The sequence below is a fragment of the Gavia stellata genome, chromosome 3, assembly GCF_030936135.1.
Source record: "Gavia stellata isolate bGavSte3 chromosome 3, bGavSte3.hap2, whole genome shotgun sequence".
Taxonomy (NCBI): domain Eukaryota; kingdom Metazoa; phylum Chordata; class Aves; order Gaviiformes; family Gaviidae; genus Gavia; species Gavia stellata.
Window position 1 is genome coordinate 51912202 of NC_082596.1, and position 15638 is coordinate 51927839.

At 40.4% G+C, this 15638-nt stretch overlaps 1 protein-coding gene across 1 annotated transcript in view; it reads right to left on the reverse strand.

Moving 5' to 3' along the window:
- Positions 1–15638, reverse strand: part of LAMA3 (laminin subunit alpha 3) — a 124733-nt gene that overhangs the window by 31315 nt on the left and 77780 nt on the right. The window contains exons 37-43 of the mRNA XM_059815873.1: positions 15438–15539; positions 13398–13481; positions 12224–12454; positions 8353–8466; positions 4465–4574; positions 2507–2587; positions 1018–1121 (exon numbers count right to left, since the gene is read on the reverse strand). Coding sequence (XP_059671856.1) covers positions 1018–1121; positions 2507–2587; positions 4465–4574; positions 8353–8466; positions 12224–12454; positions 13398–13481; positions 15438–15539 — 826 coding nt within the window. The remainder of the gene's footprint in view (positions 1–1017; positions 1122–2506; positions 2588–4464; positions 4575–8352; positions 8467–12223; positions 12455–13397; positions 13482–15437; positions 15540–15638) is intronic.

The window sequence follows — 15638 nt, forward strand, 5'->3', positions numbered from 1 at the left end:
TTACTTCAATGATGAAATATGAAATGAGAACCAGCTATTGAAAAATTGCACCAGCTGCCAACAGCAGTTCACACCACTTGCTGATTTTCTAATTTCTGTGACAAGGAAAGATAAGGTGATCCTTGGCCGTCATTTGAATGCATTATGAAGAACAGTGCAGAGAAATGAAAAGCATGGAAATATCAGGAGTTATTAGTTTGACACTTCACTAACATCTGAGGAGGAAAAGCTGCCTACAGGGAAAGAAGAGTGTAATTTTATTGGGGAATGAAAATATGTGAGAATCAAGGTCCTTTTCAGGAGCAGTGGCCTACGTGTTTCTGAATGGAAATGAGTATCCCAAAGGATTGAAGTGAACTGAGGTAAAGACAGTCTGAGGAATGTAGGCTCCGGCCCTTTACTTCAGAATTGTAACAGATAAAGCAAACATATGCCAGTGGCATAATATTCTTTTAAGAGCTTACTAGTAGTGTAGTACATGCGTGACTCAAACTGGGAAAATCACGGATGTCTTAGATGGCAGAATGGTGTATAGCAGGGTTTATAAAACAGCCTCCTGAGTCAGGGGTTAGCTTGGATACCTAAGATGGCAGGTGCCTGATGCAGACTCTGAAGATGCCACTGATCTGTCCCAAACACATTTTAAAAAGGCATATTGAGACTGCTTGGTTTCATAAGCCCATAACACAGACTGGCAAGATATGACTTAACCATGTCAGCAGATGAACCATAATGCATTTAAAAACATACTTGTGAAACAGAAAAACAAAATAAAAGTGGTAGTATTTATGAAGGGAAATACATCATAAAATGGCTTACAAGGGTGAACTCGATTACTCAAGACAGCCCTTGTATTACCATGGTGTTATGTTTTAGGAAACCTTACTTTTTGTTAAAAATGCTCTGCATTTCCTGTAAGTCTACATCTTTCCTTCAGTTCAACTGATCTAAGTACCTTCATTCTCTGCTTCCCCGAGAGAAAACCACTCCCTTCCATGTTCACAGGCCCTCACGTACCTCCAGTCAGGCGGTCGCAGCTAGCCAGCTGTCCATTATTACAATTACATTTCTGACAGTAGCCTCCATGTTTTTGTGGATTTCCAAAATATCCTGGAGCACAGCTAGATAAAGAGATACAAGTAATTTTTATTAAATATCTGAAGCTACTTTTGTGACATATACATTCCCTTGACAAAAAAACCCAATTATTCTCCTGAAGAAACTTTCAAGAACTTTTGATTTCATGTCTTGACTTAGACAAAAAGGGTGTATTTTTGGTTTACAATATCCTCTGCACTATGCTAAAAATATCTTTCCAAGTACTGCAGAATTTTTTTCTAAAAATAAAAGAACTCCCACAATGCTCATACAGGAATAATTCACTCAATCTGAAAAAATACAATGCACACAGATACATACATACCTAGAGAATCTGACAAGGCTTAACCCAGCAAGCCATACCATTCTGGTCTGTGATCCCACCAGAAAACACATACCACAAGCACATGTTGAGATTTCAAACAGAAATGGCATTGAATGACATTATCACCCTTCTGCTGGGTGATACCTCCTCTTGCCATCTGCCAGCAAAGTAGTCTGTGTGAGTGATCCCTAAATATTTATAAAATATATTGTCCAGACTGGCTAGCTAATATTCCTAGAAGTCATTCTGTTGTAAGATCTATAGGGGTGGTAATGTGTGATTAAAGGACCATGATGAGCAGCTAAGGTACAGATGGATCTGGAAGAGAAAATCTGTCTATAACCTGCAGCTTAGATGTCAAAGGTAACAGTCTTGAAGCACAAGACAATGTGCTACTGGAGGTATTGTCTTCAGGTGAGACATCATGACTTACTGGCCTCAAGTTTCCATACAAGATAGCACCACTCCATTACACTTAAATTCCCCCTGGATTTGAAACTCAGTGAAATTGCTTCCTCTGCCTGCCTGAAACTGCCATGCTGCTCCTCTTGTTCTTTCCCAAACTGCTGCAATCTTCCAGCAAGAGATAGCTTCAGCATTGTGTTTGTACGCTCCACCTGTGGAGCACATCAGAATGACTTGGGGTGAAGGGTATGGTGTTAATGTGGTTGCTGTTGGATAACTACAAACCCTGAAGCACCATCAGGTAAATTGGAGGAAATGGGAAAATGTTTTTAACTTGAAAAGGGACAAAGTAAGTGGGAGTCATTATCAGAAAGCGTGCAGGATAAAAGGCAAGGCACAGGGCACTTTGCCTAGGCAAAGAGGCTGACGCTTCTCTGCATCATAAAAACTGTTTAGTCACTAAATAGGCTGTGGAGAATTGTTTACATTTCTTCAGGGAGCATTGTGTTTACCTCTAGAATTATACTATAACACCACACTATAGCAGCTGTTTATATAAATATTCCCCAAGTGTGTGCATACTATGCATATGCATACATCCATATATTACCCAATACAGACATACCTCCTTTAATGGTGCCTCTCAAAAACCTTGGCCTTGAAAAACAAGTCACTCACCGTTCACAACGAACGCCAGTATAGCCTTCTTTACAGAGACACTGAATTTCTTCACCATTTGCCACACAGCCAGTTGCAAATCTTTGAGAAGAAGCAAAAATATTATTGTGAGCATATCATCAAACAGGTTTTACACTCTAGAGGCTAAGCTCAGTTAAATGACTTTCAGATTAAAAAGTTTTTATACCACCAAATTACTTCTCAGCTAATTTAATTGCCTCTAGATAAACTGCTGTGATTACTTCTTTGAAGTTTCACATTTTCCCTCTAAATTCTTGCCTTAGACTAAAAAATAATCATTTCCTGACCCTCTGGACTGAGTATAATAGTTCACTACCCAAAGGAATGCCTAAAATAAACGTTAATAGTGATGTTGTAAAATAAAACAAGTCTGGGTAGCTATTTTCACTTACTAGACAAGAATCAATAGCCTATGCTAGACAACATTTCCTCCTGTTTGGATAGCTTTTTTTTTTTCATGGATGGAAACATTAGAGGATATTTTCATGTAGCTAATATTGTTTGGGGTTTTTTTTAAACCAAGGCAGAATAGAGTTGTGCACCATTTTGGGGAGCTCTAGAGTACATCTGGTTAACACAATGAACAATTTTGTCTGCTCTTTCTAGCAGACTCCTCTAGATTCACATTTCTCTGGGGAGGAGAACCATTATTTGGCTGATGTTTGGTAAGGAGAAGGCAGGAGCTGAAGCGAGGATAGGCCATGTTTGCTATTTCCTTTTTTTAACCTATGAACAGTTGGATGAAGCAAGTCTGTGTATCAAAGATAGATATCTGCAATAAGAATTACATATAACTTGACTAGGTGGAAAATTGTCAACTCCAATAATGCCAGGTGGGGTGCATTTCCTATGTCAGGAATGGTATTTACCACCCTAATGTGCAGCTATGAAACTGCACAGGTTTATGGTCTCCCTAGGTGTTTCAGCACTCTTAAAGCAAAAGATGACTAAAAATATGTTCAGTCAGCCTCAGGCAAGCACCTGCAGAAGAGGCCAATGCTGTCAAAACCAATCTATCAGAGAGTTCTCTGATAAATGAAAAACCTGTCTATTGTCTGCTAGTGTAAATCTCTTACTTAAGGCTACTTGGTGTTTGCTAATGCACCTGGCAAATACTATGTGGCGCCTTTAGCAATTTATAGCTTAGATATTTTTTTTAAATTTGCTTTTATTTAACAAATTTCATGTTTCAGAACTGACCAATGATGACAAACAATGTGGCTAAACATACCATGCATTTAAAATGCAATTTACTGCCCAATTTTAAAAGCCTGGCAACCTTATTAGAGCCAAGGAGATTTAATTTTTTCTAGCTGAGTATGTTTGCACTTCAAACGGAGCTTCCACCTGAAGAGCAACCATACTCTTTCAGAAATCTACATATGTGCTTAAGAGCTTTAACATTTTTATATTATTTTTGCATCTTACTCAATTTTCTGAATTCATATAAAGGCTTGTTTCATCATTGTCACTTATCTCCTAGCCAGAGTAATGGTGTTAAATGTGAGACTAAAGATAACTTACATCTTGCATTTCAGTAAACAAGAAAGATTCTGGATATGCCCAGTAAGGGAAAAGAATTCCATCCTATATTTCTCACTATGAAGGAGTTACTGGTGGTTTTATACATAAGCCCATTGCAACTGCCTGGGGCTCCCCCAGGCGATGAGCAGCATGCCTTTGTGGTTCAGGAACTGAGTGAGAATGGAATACTCAGCTCACTGAAAAACACAATCCTGTGGGACAGAGCACCAAGTTACTGCTGGTCTAACATGCCTCGAACGGGTCTGAGGCCCCACCATGTTGGGTGATATGAGAATACAGAAGATCATTATCCTCCTACGGTAGCAGAGGATTGGGTTGGGGCTTTTTTTTCTTTTTTTCTTTTTCCCCTCCCCTTTGTCCTCTGCTTGACTACTCATGACCTTTTACTGTACCTGTTTGTATAAGGGCAAGGGCACGCCCGACAGGAACCTTGAGTGGCATCTCCAAAATAACCATCTTTACAGCGCTCACATTTCTCCCCAGCAGTATTATACTGACAGTTCTTAAAAAGCAAACAAGCAAGACAGTTAACAGTGCTTTACCACTCAATATGACTTTATTATTATTTTAAAAAAATTATAGCCAATCTACTGAGAGGATATGTTCTTTCCGTTCCACATAATCAAACATTTATTGCCAAACTACCTTCATAACCAGGATAGATTGATTCCAATCATTCTCTAATTGTAGAAAGCACAGTTTGCTCACTGTGGTGGAAAAGCAACAGATAAATAAGCAGCGTGAAACATATTTTTAAAGAAATTCAATCAGATACATAGTTTGTTAAGGAACATTCCATTAATGCTCTCTCTATATCTTGATATTTCAATTAAAAATCACTGTTTAAATGGAACTTCAGATTTTGCATTTTAACACTAATTAGAAGGCAGATACCATTTAAAAGCATGCAATTAATTGTGCCCAAGTACATTCTTAAAAAATCCCATTAAATTAACATTAAAAGTATTTCTTTTAGTAGATTCAGATCAGAATTGAATTTCATGTACTTTTTCCAGTGTGTATGTAATTTGTATTTATCTGGGGTAACTGGAATAAATAATGAAAAGCAAAGGCTAGGAAAACAATTGAAACTGATACAACTGAGCCACTTTTTCCATGATAAAATTGTTGGGAATTATATCTTATTTTAGAAACTTTCTTATTCCTGGTGTTGTCTAATTGTCACACACGTTCAGTTGGACTCAATGATCTTAAAGGTCTTTTCCAACCTAAATGATTCTGTGATTCTACATGGGGAGAGGATGAGCAAGTTGCTTTTGCATTACCTAAAGCAATGCTAATTTAAAACAGAAGTTATTCAAATACATTTTTGAGCAGCGATAAAAATTCCATGTGACCAACTTTCGAGGCATTAAAGCTCCCAAGTTCTAAAACTGTTTTCTTCAATGTGCAACAGATTGATCCACTGTCCCCCTGAGCTGGGGGTGTACTAATAAAGGGAAAGATGGAAAAAAAAAGTGGATAATTGTCTGGAAGCAGTCACTGAGCAGATTGCACTCCCATTTCATGGACTTTGATGGCTTAGGGCTATGGTTGAAGGCCCTACTACCATGTTTTGCAGCAGAGGGGCATTTTCCCCTACAAATGAGAAACAGTTCAGCCTCTCCTCATACACTCCATTCTCCTCCACATTTCTTCACACCCAGATTCCCTCAACCATATCAACAGCCCTTCCCTCAGACTCTGCACGTAGTAACCCCTAATTTGTCTTCATTTTAGTTAAAGAACTAAATTTGTGGCTCACTTGTGAAAGGTTCTGGGAAAGAACAGGAAAAGCTCCAGTTCACATATGGGCCATTTAACTAGGGGAAGCTGAAGTAAGATGAAGACACTTAGATGTGTTTGTAAAAGGAACCAATTTAAAATGCAGCCTCTATAAAAGCTGGTGCATACATTCCTGCAAAAAGCTCATGGAAAATTCAGACTGTTTCTGAATAATTACTGTAAATTTTGATAATCCGGAAGAATAAATTAAACTGCAAAAAGAGTAAAAGAGAGGTATTTAAAAATATCTGTGTTGGTTTCATCTTGGAGCAACCTCCCCCCCCAAGTTTACCTCCTGACTTTTGTTTTGCTCACTCTGTCTATAGAAACTATAGCATCTGAAGCAATTCCGTAACTGCCGAAGAAACTTTAAGATATTTCACACATAAGCCGCTCTGAATGTGCCACATTGTTCCTCTAGCTACATGGTGTAGTAGGGCTGGAGAACATAATCCAGTGCTCCCAAGGCATGGTGGAATGAAGCCAGAGCAGCAGCTCCCTCAGAGGTCTTCCATCAAGTGTCACAGAGCTAGAGACACCCCTGGAGCCACAGCATCTCCAAACCATCAAGTATTGCAAACTCCGAAAGGAAAACTCTCAGCTGACTCCATATGCACCCGTATGGTACAAGGAAGCCAGAGCAGAGTGTGTCAGGGCCACCACAGAAACACCTTTGTACATGGGGTTACGTGACATGAAACAGCATGTCACGGGATAAGCAAGTCTCAGCACTTTGCTGCTGCTGAGGGAACATGCCTTTCAGGAGGAAGGGCAGGGACCACGAGGAGACAAAGCCTGATTAATGGCAGAGGGCTGGCTTTTCCCCACACACCAGAACCAGTTCTTCTGTCTTCTCCACCTCCTCCTGCACCCTGTTCTCCTCCGCTTTCAGCAGCGCAGCCCTGCACCCCTCTCCTTCCACCAGCACGCAGCAGGACAGCTATCACCTGAGCCGGGGAGGACTGTGCTGCCGCCACAGAGGAAGGAGTCAGCCCGGGCTTAGCCTCACAAAGCCTTCTCTGGAGAGACACTGGCGTGTGAAGGTACTGGGGTCCAGCGCTCCAGCTGAGGAGCAGGAAGGAGGAGGCCAGATGAGCAAGCTTTGCACTTTGGATATGAAACGTGATGGCTCCCCACTGGGAAGCCTCCTTGTCTTCTCCGCTCCGCTGCGGGTCTGTGTCCCGTGGCGCCTCTAGAGAGAGTCAAACTTGCTCCTTATTAGGTGGAGGCTCATGATAGAAATACAGGCCCTCTGGGCTTTCATTTTTCACCGCATTATCCTGGATGACTTTCTTGCCCTAAATTTTGTCCCAGGGCCAAGTGTTGATTTAGCTATATCTACCTGAAAGTTAATCCAGCTGTGACAAGGAGGGGGGCAAAGAGAGACCTAAAGCACACACTTCATGAGGTAAAAGTGAGTTTTGCTTTTTTTTCCCTTTATAATTTTCATCTGAAGTAAAACTTCCTCATTTTTACAGCTCTGCTGCAGCACGTTCCTGTCACGGCCTGCCCTGCCTCTCCAAAGCAGCGGCCTGTAAGTCATCCCCCAGAATGTGCTGAATTGGTTTATAGTTTCCATTAAAGCAAGAGGTTGGTTGAGACAAAGTCGGGGGGAATGACATAACGCGCAGGAATGCACCGCAGGCAGAACGGATGCAGCACGAACAAGGAAGAAATAACAGAGAAGGCAGACCATGAAAGATGTTGGCAAGGTTCTTGTTTACACAGTAAGTGAAAAATTAGTGAAAAGTTTTTAAGTGGGAATTTTTCAGAAAAAAACTGTTCAAAGAAGCGTCAGGGATATAGGCTGGAGAAGCACAGTCGGCCAAATGTCACACTTGCATTGCTATGAGGGCTGATCCACTCCCATGAGGCTGCTTTTGGTTTAATACGGTGTGCCAGGGAGCAGAATCTGCCCCACTATATCTTCTGTAACAGCTGAAATTTTCTAATTAATCTAACATTTATCCCCTTTATCTCATCTTATTTACCCCAATATTTTTTAATCCACCTAGCTGTAAATTAAGATTAGTGGAGATTTACTGATGCTGATTAAAAAAGTGATTCTGTAAAGGCTATGCTATGCATTAATGCACTATTTGCCAGCGTTGGCAAACCCTAGTATATACGTATAAACCTAAAGACTGCATATGACAGAATAAGACCCCATATTTATTACAAATAACTACAAACATGTACATATGTGCTAATTTGGTGCCTTTTTGTACCATGAGCTAACAAAAATTACACGGGAAAGAGGAAAACAGAAACAAGAACACAAATTATTCTAATCACTCACAGTACGTTAAACATACATTTAAGTGTATGCAACTTACGCTCGTTAACAGTACAAGATATAGAGAACGAGGCATGCAAGGATTATTTTTAGTTGCTAGGAATTTAACAATACTGTGTAGTCTATGCTACAGTAAGATAAATGCTTTTTTTCTCTCCTTTTTTTCAAATTCGTTTCTTGAATGTTAGTATTTACTTACAATACATTTTCCAGTACCATCCTGACACCTATTTGAATTTCCATTGCAGTTGCAAGGGACACAGCGTCCAGTAAATAGTCCTTTATTCTCACGATAAAATCCAAGACCACATTCCTAGACAATAAACAGAGAGAAAAAAAATAGTGTTGGCAGAAAGAAAGTTTTACAAGTTATAGAAAGGGTATTTTGAAATTGTTTGCCATTTCCAAGGAGCAGTGGAGATGTACATTTCCTGGCAAGCTCTTCTAAGCCCATTTTATTGCTTAAATAATAAGTATTTTAATGCAACAAATGGCAATGAAGAATGGAGCTGAAGACGTTTCAGTCTAAGCATCTGAACGTCTACACTCTGTGGTAGTGGGGATTTCATCATTTTGACTCTAACCTCCGAGCAAAACACATTTCCTGTGGCTATGTACAAAGGTGTATAATATGACTTTTAAACCACAAAAAAAGATTTGAATATAGATTCATACTACAGTCTTCCAAAGAAGAACATACGGAAATCTCACATAATAGCTAGTGGTTATACGAAATCTTGATATTAATTTAACTATGATGTATTCCTTGGAAATACTTCTAATGAGATATCTTTTACATGAATTTTTCACGAATTCCACGATAAGTCTACTTGGAGCTATACAAAGCCACGCTTAGACAGAGCTAGGTGATTTTACAAAACCTAGAGCAGTCTAATTTCTAAGTACAGGCTTGTCCCAGAGACCCAGGAAGCATGAGAAGAATGTTCAGCTATTGAGGGCACAGGAGCAGAAGCACAGCCCGTCAGATAAACTTGGGTTTAAATAGGGAGCTGAACCAGAGGAACAGTATGAATGAAGCAAGAGACATGAAGTTTGTTAGCCTACACGAGGAAGGTAGTAACTAATATGTTAAAACCAGCTTCTTGCTGGGCATGGGCAGGGAAAGCATAAGGGTAGGGAAAGTACAAGGAATTCTTCCTGGGCATGGAGCCTTCCCGTATACAGACCAATTGAAATATTCATGCCCATCTTCTCTGCTCAGCATCCTCCTGACACACCAACTACACCAAAAATGACCAGACATAAGTCTATCCCTTTTATTCCCTAGCTCCTTTTCACTAGTGCAAGGAAGATCAGAGGCTGTACAGAAGTGGGGAGAAAGCTGTGCTCTCCAAGAAGCAAATACCTCCCAGGTTCCTGCCTCCGGCAATGTACTTCTGCACAGCACCTACACCTCACCTGTACCTCACCGTTAGGGGCTGGCCCAGTGGCATTCAGAAAACAAGTGATAGCTGAACTTTAAAGCCATAAATCTTTTCTCATAGCAATTGCACCATCAAGACTGATGGGACTAATCTGAAGGGCAAAGAGTTTGCGGAACAGTGTCTCACATCACGCTCCAGTGGTTTGAGGTATAAGTATTTATGCAGGGACAGGATTAACCAGTGAATTTATCAACCATGTACCTACCAGAGAAAAAAAATATTCATCTCTCCCAAAGCAGATCCCGAAAGGAATACTGAGTTACTGCTGTTAAAACTACAGTTGCTAGTGGCACCTTTGCCTTCTTTACATGTGGGATAAATTAAAAAAAAAAAAAGTATGCAGAATACTAATATCCTCAACAGCTTTTAATACTTCAGTGTGAGCAAGGACTGAATTTAGAATAGGCACTTGAATTTTTTCAGATACATTTTTAAAAAGGTGAATATGTTCCCTGAACAACAGGGAGCCAATATACACAGCCTCTGAAGAAACCAGGGCCTGAAATACATTAAACAGCATGACTAAGTAAAATATAGGCTCCAATGCATATAAATTTTATTTACTGTAAGTCGCTTTTTGGAGAGCAAAATGAATCACTCATTTTAAAAATATGTCCAAGTGCATTTGGAAAAAAATCTATGCAGCTTTTTGTTTTTCTATTTATGCTGTCTTTAAAACAACACATTTGGAGTACGTGGGCACTTTGGTTTTGAAGCAGCATTCGTGATACAGAGAAATTCATTCCACACTAAGATAAAGCTCTAGGCACTTTCAAGTGCTCAGGAGTTCAGGCTGATTGTTTTCAAGTAAACAGCAGTTTAAAAGAAACTTCTTGCACACGCTTTTGTTCGCAAAGTACTTTCAGACATAAGAAGATTAGCCTTATTACTTTTATATTAAGTAACGTAGAAGTTGTTATCAAATTAGTTCATTTAAAAACAAAGAGAAAGAAGGAAGCAAGCGAGAAAGGAAAAATGAACAAATTACCTGTCTCAGGTAAAAATCCCTTTGAACTTGTTGCTGCTGACTCCACTCCTGAAGGTGAGGGTACGATAGCCTCTGTTGCATATCTTGTGCTAAACAATGCCCCAGGGCTACTAACGTGACAACCAGCCATCCTATGTTCCTCAGCCTCTGCACTTGGGCCATCATTTTACTTTAGCTCCACTGTGAACATACGCTGCTATCCTTCTGGCGCTCGCCCGTTCTCTTATACTCTCCCTTATTCTCCAGCTTCTGACTCAGATTAACGAGGCTCTGTGCTATGGTGGGCCCCACCTTTAAACTTCATACGTGAGTCAAGTGGTACAGCACACATTACCGTTCCTGAGGTTAACGAGTAACCCTGCAGTTCCTGTAGCTCAATATATACCTAAGTCGGGGTGTGGCAAGCATCACCTCCTCCCCACCCAAGGCAGCCAGACAGAGCTGGGTGATTAGAGCAGTAAATCACTGCCTGAGTAATGCTGCATAAACACACGGGGCTTATGAACTACCCAGGTGAGTGTCTTGATCACTTCCTTTGGCTACGTATTTTCACCAGGTACTATAAAAAACCCCAACACCTTAATTTATAAAGGCAGTATGTTGAAAGCAATGGGACGGCAGTAGGAATTTCAGTCAATGCATATCAATTTGCACTTGGCACAGAACATCAAATATGTGAAAAAATAAATTTCTAGAAATATTTCCAAAATGGTATTCAACAGATGATGAAGAGCTGCTCTGAGCAGTGGATGCACACACAAGAGATAAGCCAACCGTAAATGTTGTTTTGTTCAGTGTCTCTGCAGCTGCTCTGATCTAGATATTATTCTTTCATTCTCATTTCAAAAACATTTGCAAAGTTAGTACAGCAATTCCTGCTTTATGGTAACCCTCAAATATTTTCTGAGAGAATAATTGCTCATATTTTGTGCACTTTGTACACCGCTTATCTCTCCGGTACTTTATTCTGCTGCCTTGGGTGCTTACACATGGGAACAGTCAAGCTCTAAGCTAAGCAAAGTGACAACCACCAGAATTACAGCTACAGGAGCAGCATCAGGGACAGGATATACAACTGCGGCTAGGATTTCACCATTCTTCAGGTAACGGTATTACTTTACAATGTTTACATTATCCTTCATAAAAATATCTCCAAATATTCTTTGCAAATATGTTAACTTCAGCTTTCAAACATTTTCCTATAAAAATAGGAAAGTATCCAGAATTATCTAAGTTCAGGTTACTTCCTTTGGACCCTGCTAAAATAAAGAATACCAGGAATCTTCTCCACTGTGTAGGGTCTCACAGACTTTGATCAAGTCAATTCTGACCTTCTCTCCATTAAAGTATTGACTGAGATTATTCAGTCTCTTACAGGGCATCACAGAAGAATCCCTCATTATAGTGTCTTACACATGTAAAATGACATTCACAGCTCCACAAAAGCAATCACGAGTTGAATAACCCTACAGTGCTTCTTAGACAGTGAAAGTATTTGAGCCATTGAAAGTGCACACGCTTACAAGAAGCACGCTTAATTACTTTAATAAGTAGCCTGTTCCTCTAACTAAACCAGTATGTATAGCTGTAGGCAAGACAGAAGATAATGGTACAGTGTGGAGGCAAACGCTTCCTACCTGACATGAGTCACCAGCGTACTCCGGAGGGCAGGAGCATGTCTCTACAGTGTATGCAACGCTGCCGCTTCCTGCGCTGGTGGCTTCTTCCAGCCCAACCTCACCAAGGGTTAATCGCTGAGTCTCCGTGAAGTAAAGGCCTCTGATGTGTAAACCATCTAGTCTAGACAGGATTATCATCAGTTCTTCTCTGGATACAAGGTTATTGCTGCTGGCATGCCTGAAGTTTCCCTGCACATTAAGGGTACAAAATGAGCACAGTCCAGCTGCTTCTTAAAAAGAGTATCTGCAAAGAAGACAGGATGAGAGAAAAAGGGGAGAAAAACCCCATGGAACAGACCCCTATAGTGTCAAGGGATGTGGGGTGAAATAGAGGTCAGGAAAATAAATATAATGAATGTTAACACAGGAATAATGAGCATAAAAAGGGGTATACCCTGTACTCTGCAAGGTACGTATGGCTTTGAGGTATCAAAAAGTGAAGAAGCATACAGGTTCTTCTTCAGTCATCCAAATTTCTTTGAGGTATCACCCACCAAACCGTAAAAGGGGGAGGAAAATGCTTTTATTTTTAAGAGTAAGTGAAGTCCTACATATCTAATCTTTGAGGGCTGGCTTCACGTGCTTTCCTGCTACTAATAGACACAGCATTACTGAAAATGGAATCTGGCCTGAAGAAACATTATCTCTTTTGCCTATACATGACATGGAAATAACCTGGTTTGACCTTCTGAGCACAGATTTAAGGTAGGAATAATCCCTGCTAACTTCACCCGCCTGAATGTTGGACTCCCATTCAAAACTAGGCACCTAGACACCAAAGAAAACAGATAACAGTTCATTCCATCCCTATTAAGTACATGTCTGGGGCTGCGATGAATCATCTTCCATTGGTGACTGATTCAGTATTACTCCCCTGGCCCTGGGAGGGAGTGCTAAGGGCTACATTGGACAAGATGCCTAAATTAGAGGTGCTAAAATTAAGTGGCATGAACCAGAACCTAGGTTCAATGTGGTGGTAAGAGAGAAAAAATGTTTATATTTAAGGTCTACAGTATTTAAGTTTATATTCATTAACATTATTAAGTATTTGGTATTTCTGCACATATTACCTGCATATTTTTTATGTGCCACTGGGAAGAAAAGGGGAGGCCATTCCATTTTCATTTCTTACCTCAACTAGCTGCACACGGCCATAATATTGACGGTCAGGCAGTGGGTTGTTGGGATCCATATAAACAACTTTCATTTGCTGGCCCTATGTGAGAATGAGGATATAACATTGCTTTTTCACTACTTTTGAAGGTAAAGTGTTCAGATGCAATAAAATATGGTGAAGCACATTACTCCTGTTCTTTGGGGATAAAAAACAACTAATACTAGGAAAACCGGATGTCATTTTGTCAGCGAAGTGGTATAGCAAGCACTGTGTTCTAGTGTCAGCAGGGTTTTCACTGCTTTTGCCTATTAACAACCTTGCTTTCAAATAAAATACCAAGAGAATTAAATTAATGCTAATAAATTTTCACAGGAACTAGTTATTGCTTTTGAGTAAAAATGTTTTTGCATTTTCAAACATTCTCCTTTGCATCCTGGTGCACAAACAACTTTGAATACTACTGTAGTACTTTATGAGGCATATTTCTCAGTAAGAATCCCAGAATACTGAATTAGTATTTCTGATGGTCCGAAGAAATAAAAACACCCCCTTGGGAATTCCAACAAACAATAAAAGATTTCAATTTTGTCCCTAAAGTGGTTAAATTAAAAAACTGTTAACCTAAAATGCATTTTTACTTCAGTCCCTTGAAGCCTTTTACTTATGCTTAATTTTATGCTGAAGAAAATTCTCACAGAAAATAAGATTAATTACACATGGAATCCAGGGCATAGTTTGCAGAGTTGAGGCCATACTTGTTGACAAGTGTGCAAGGCATTAATTAATTTTTTTTCACAGGTGTATTTTACAGATAAAATCCTCTTTTATCTTTTTATTTGCTCTCAAGTCAGTTATGCTTAATAATATGTTACTTTGACAACAGAGATAGGTGTGTTGATGGCTTTCAGCAAAATGCAGTAAAATCACTTTTACAGAATCATAGAATCATAGAACTGTTTAGGTTGGAAAAGACCTTTAAGATCATCAAGTCCAACCGTTAACCTAACACTGCTAAGTCCACCACTAAACCATGTCCTTAAGCGCCTCATCCACACACCTTTTAAATACCTGCAGGGATGGTGACTCAACCACCTCCCTGGGCAGCCTGTTCCAATGCCTGACAACCCCTTCAGTGAAGAAATTTCTCCTAATATCTAATCTAAACCTCCCCTAGTGGAACTTGAGGCCATTTCCTCTTGTCCTGTCACTAGTCACTTGGGAGAAGAGACCAACACCCACCTCACCACAACCCCCTTTCAGGTGGTTGTAGAGAGTGATAAGGTCTCCCCTGAGCCTCCTCTTCTCCAGGCTAAACAGCCCCAGTTCCCTCAGCCACTCCTCACAAGACTTGTGCTCCAGACTCCTCACCAGCTTCGTTGCCCTTCTCTGGACACGCTCCAGCACCTCAATATCTTTCTTGTAATGAGGGGCCCAAAACTGAACACAGTATTCGAGGTGCAGCCTCACCAGTGCCGAGTGAAAATGTGCAATCACTTCCCTAGTCCTGCTGGCCACACTGTTTCTGATACAAGCCAGGATGCCATTGGCCTTCTTGGCCACCTGGGCACACTGCTGGCTCATATTCAGCCAGCTGTTGATCAACACCCCCAGGTCTTTTCCGTGGCGCAGCTTTCCAGCCACTCGTCCCCAAGCCTGTAGTGTTACACGGGGTTGTTGTGACCCAGGTGTAGGATTCAGCACTTGGCCTTGTTGAACCTCATACAATTGGCCTCAGCCCATCGATCCAGCCTGACCAAATCTCACTGCAGAGCCTTCCTACCCTCAAGAAGATCAACACTCCCGCCCAGCTTGGTGTCATCTGCAAACTTACTGAGGGTGCCCTCGATCCCCTCATCCAGATCATTGATAAAGATATTAAATGAGACCGGCCCCAGTACTGAGCCCTGGGGAACACCATTTGTGACAGAAACATAGCAAGCTGCTACAAAAGTTAAGCACAGTATAGGATCAAGATTTGCCATAGTTGTCAGGTAACAGAAAAAATCATGGTATTGGTATTGCTTGAAAGAAAAAAAAAAATATTTCAAAACTTACTGTTAGTTGTATATCAGGTCTTTTATCCAAAAGAACCATGCCCTCACTAGGTAAGCCAAAAGATTTCACTTGGTAACTTAGGAAGCCACCATATGAAGAAAGCTGTAACAAAATGCACAAGACCTGAGATACTTTACTGCACTATTGCTTGATATTAATATAACTTTGTAGTCAAGTTTACCCCATCTTCCAGCACTGTAA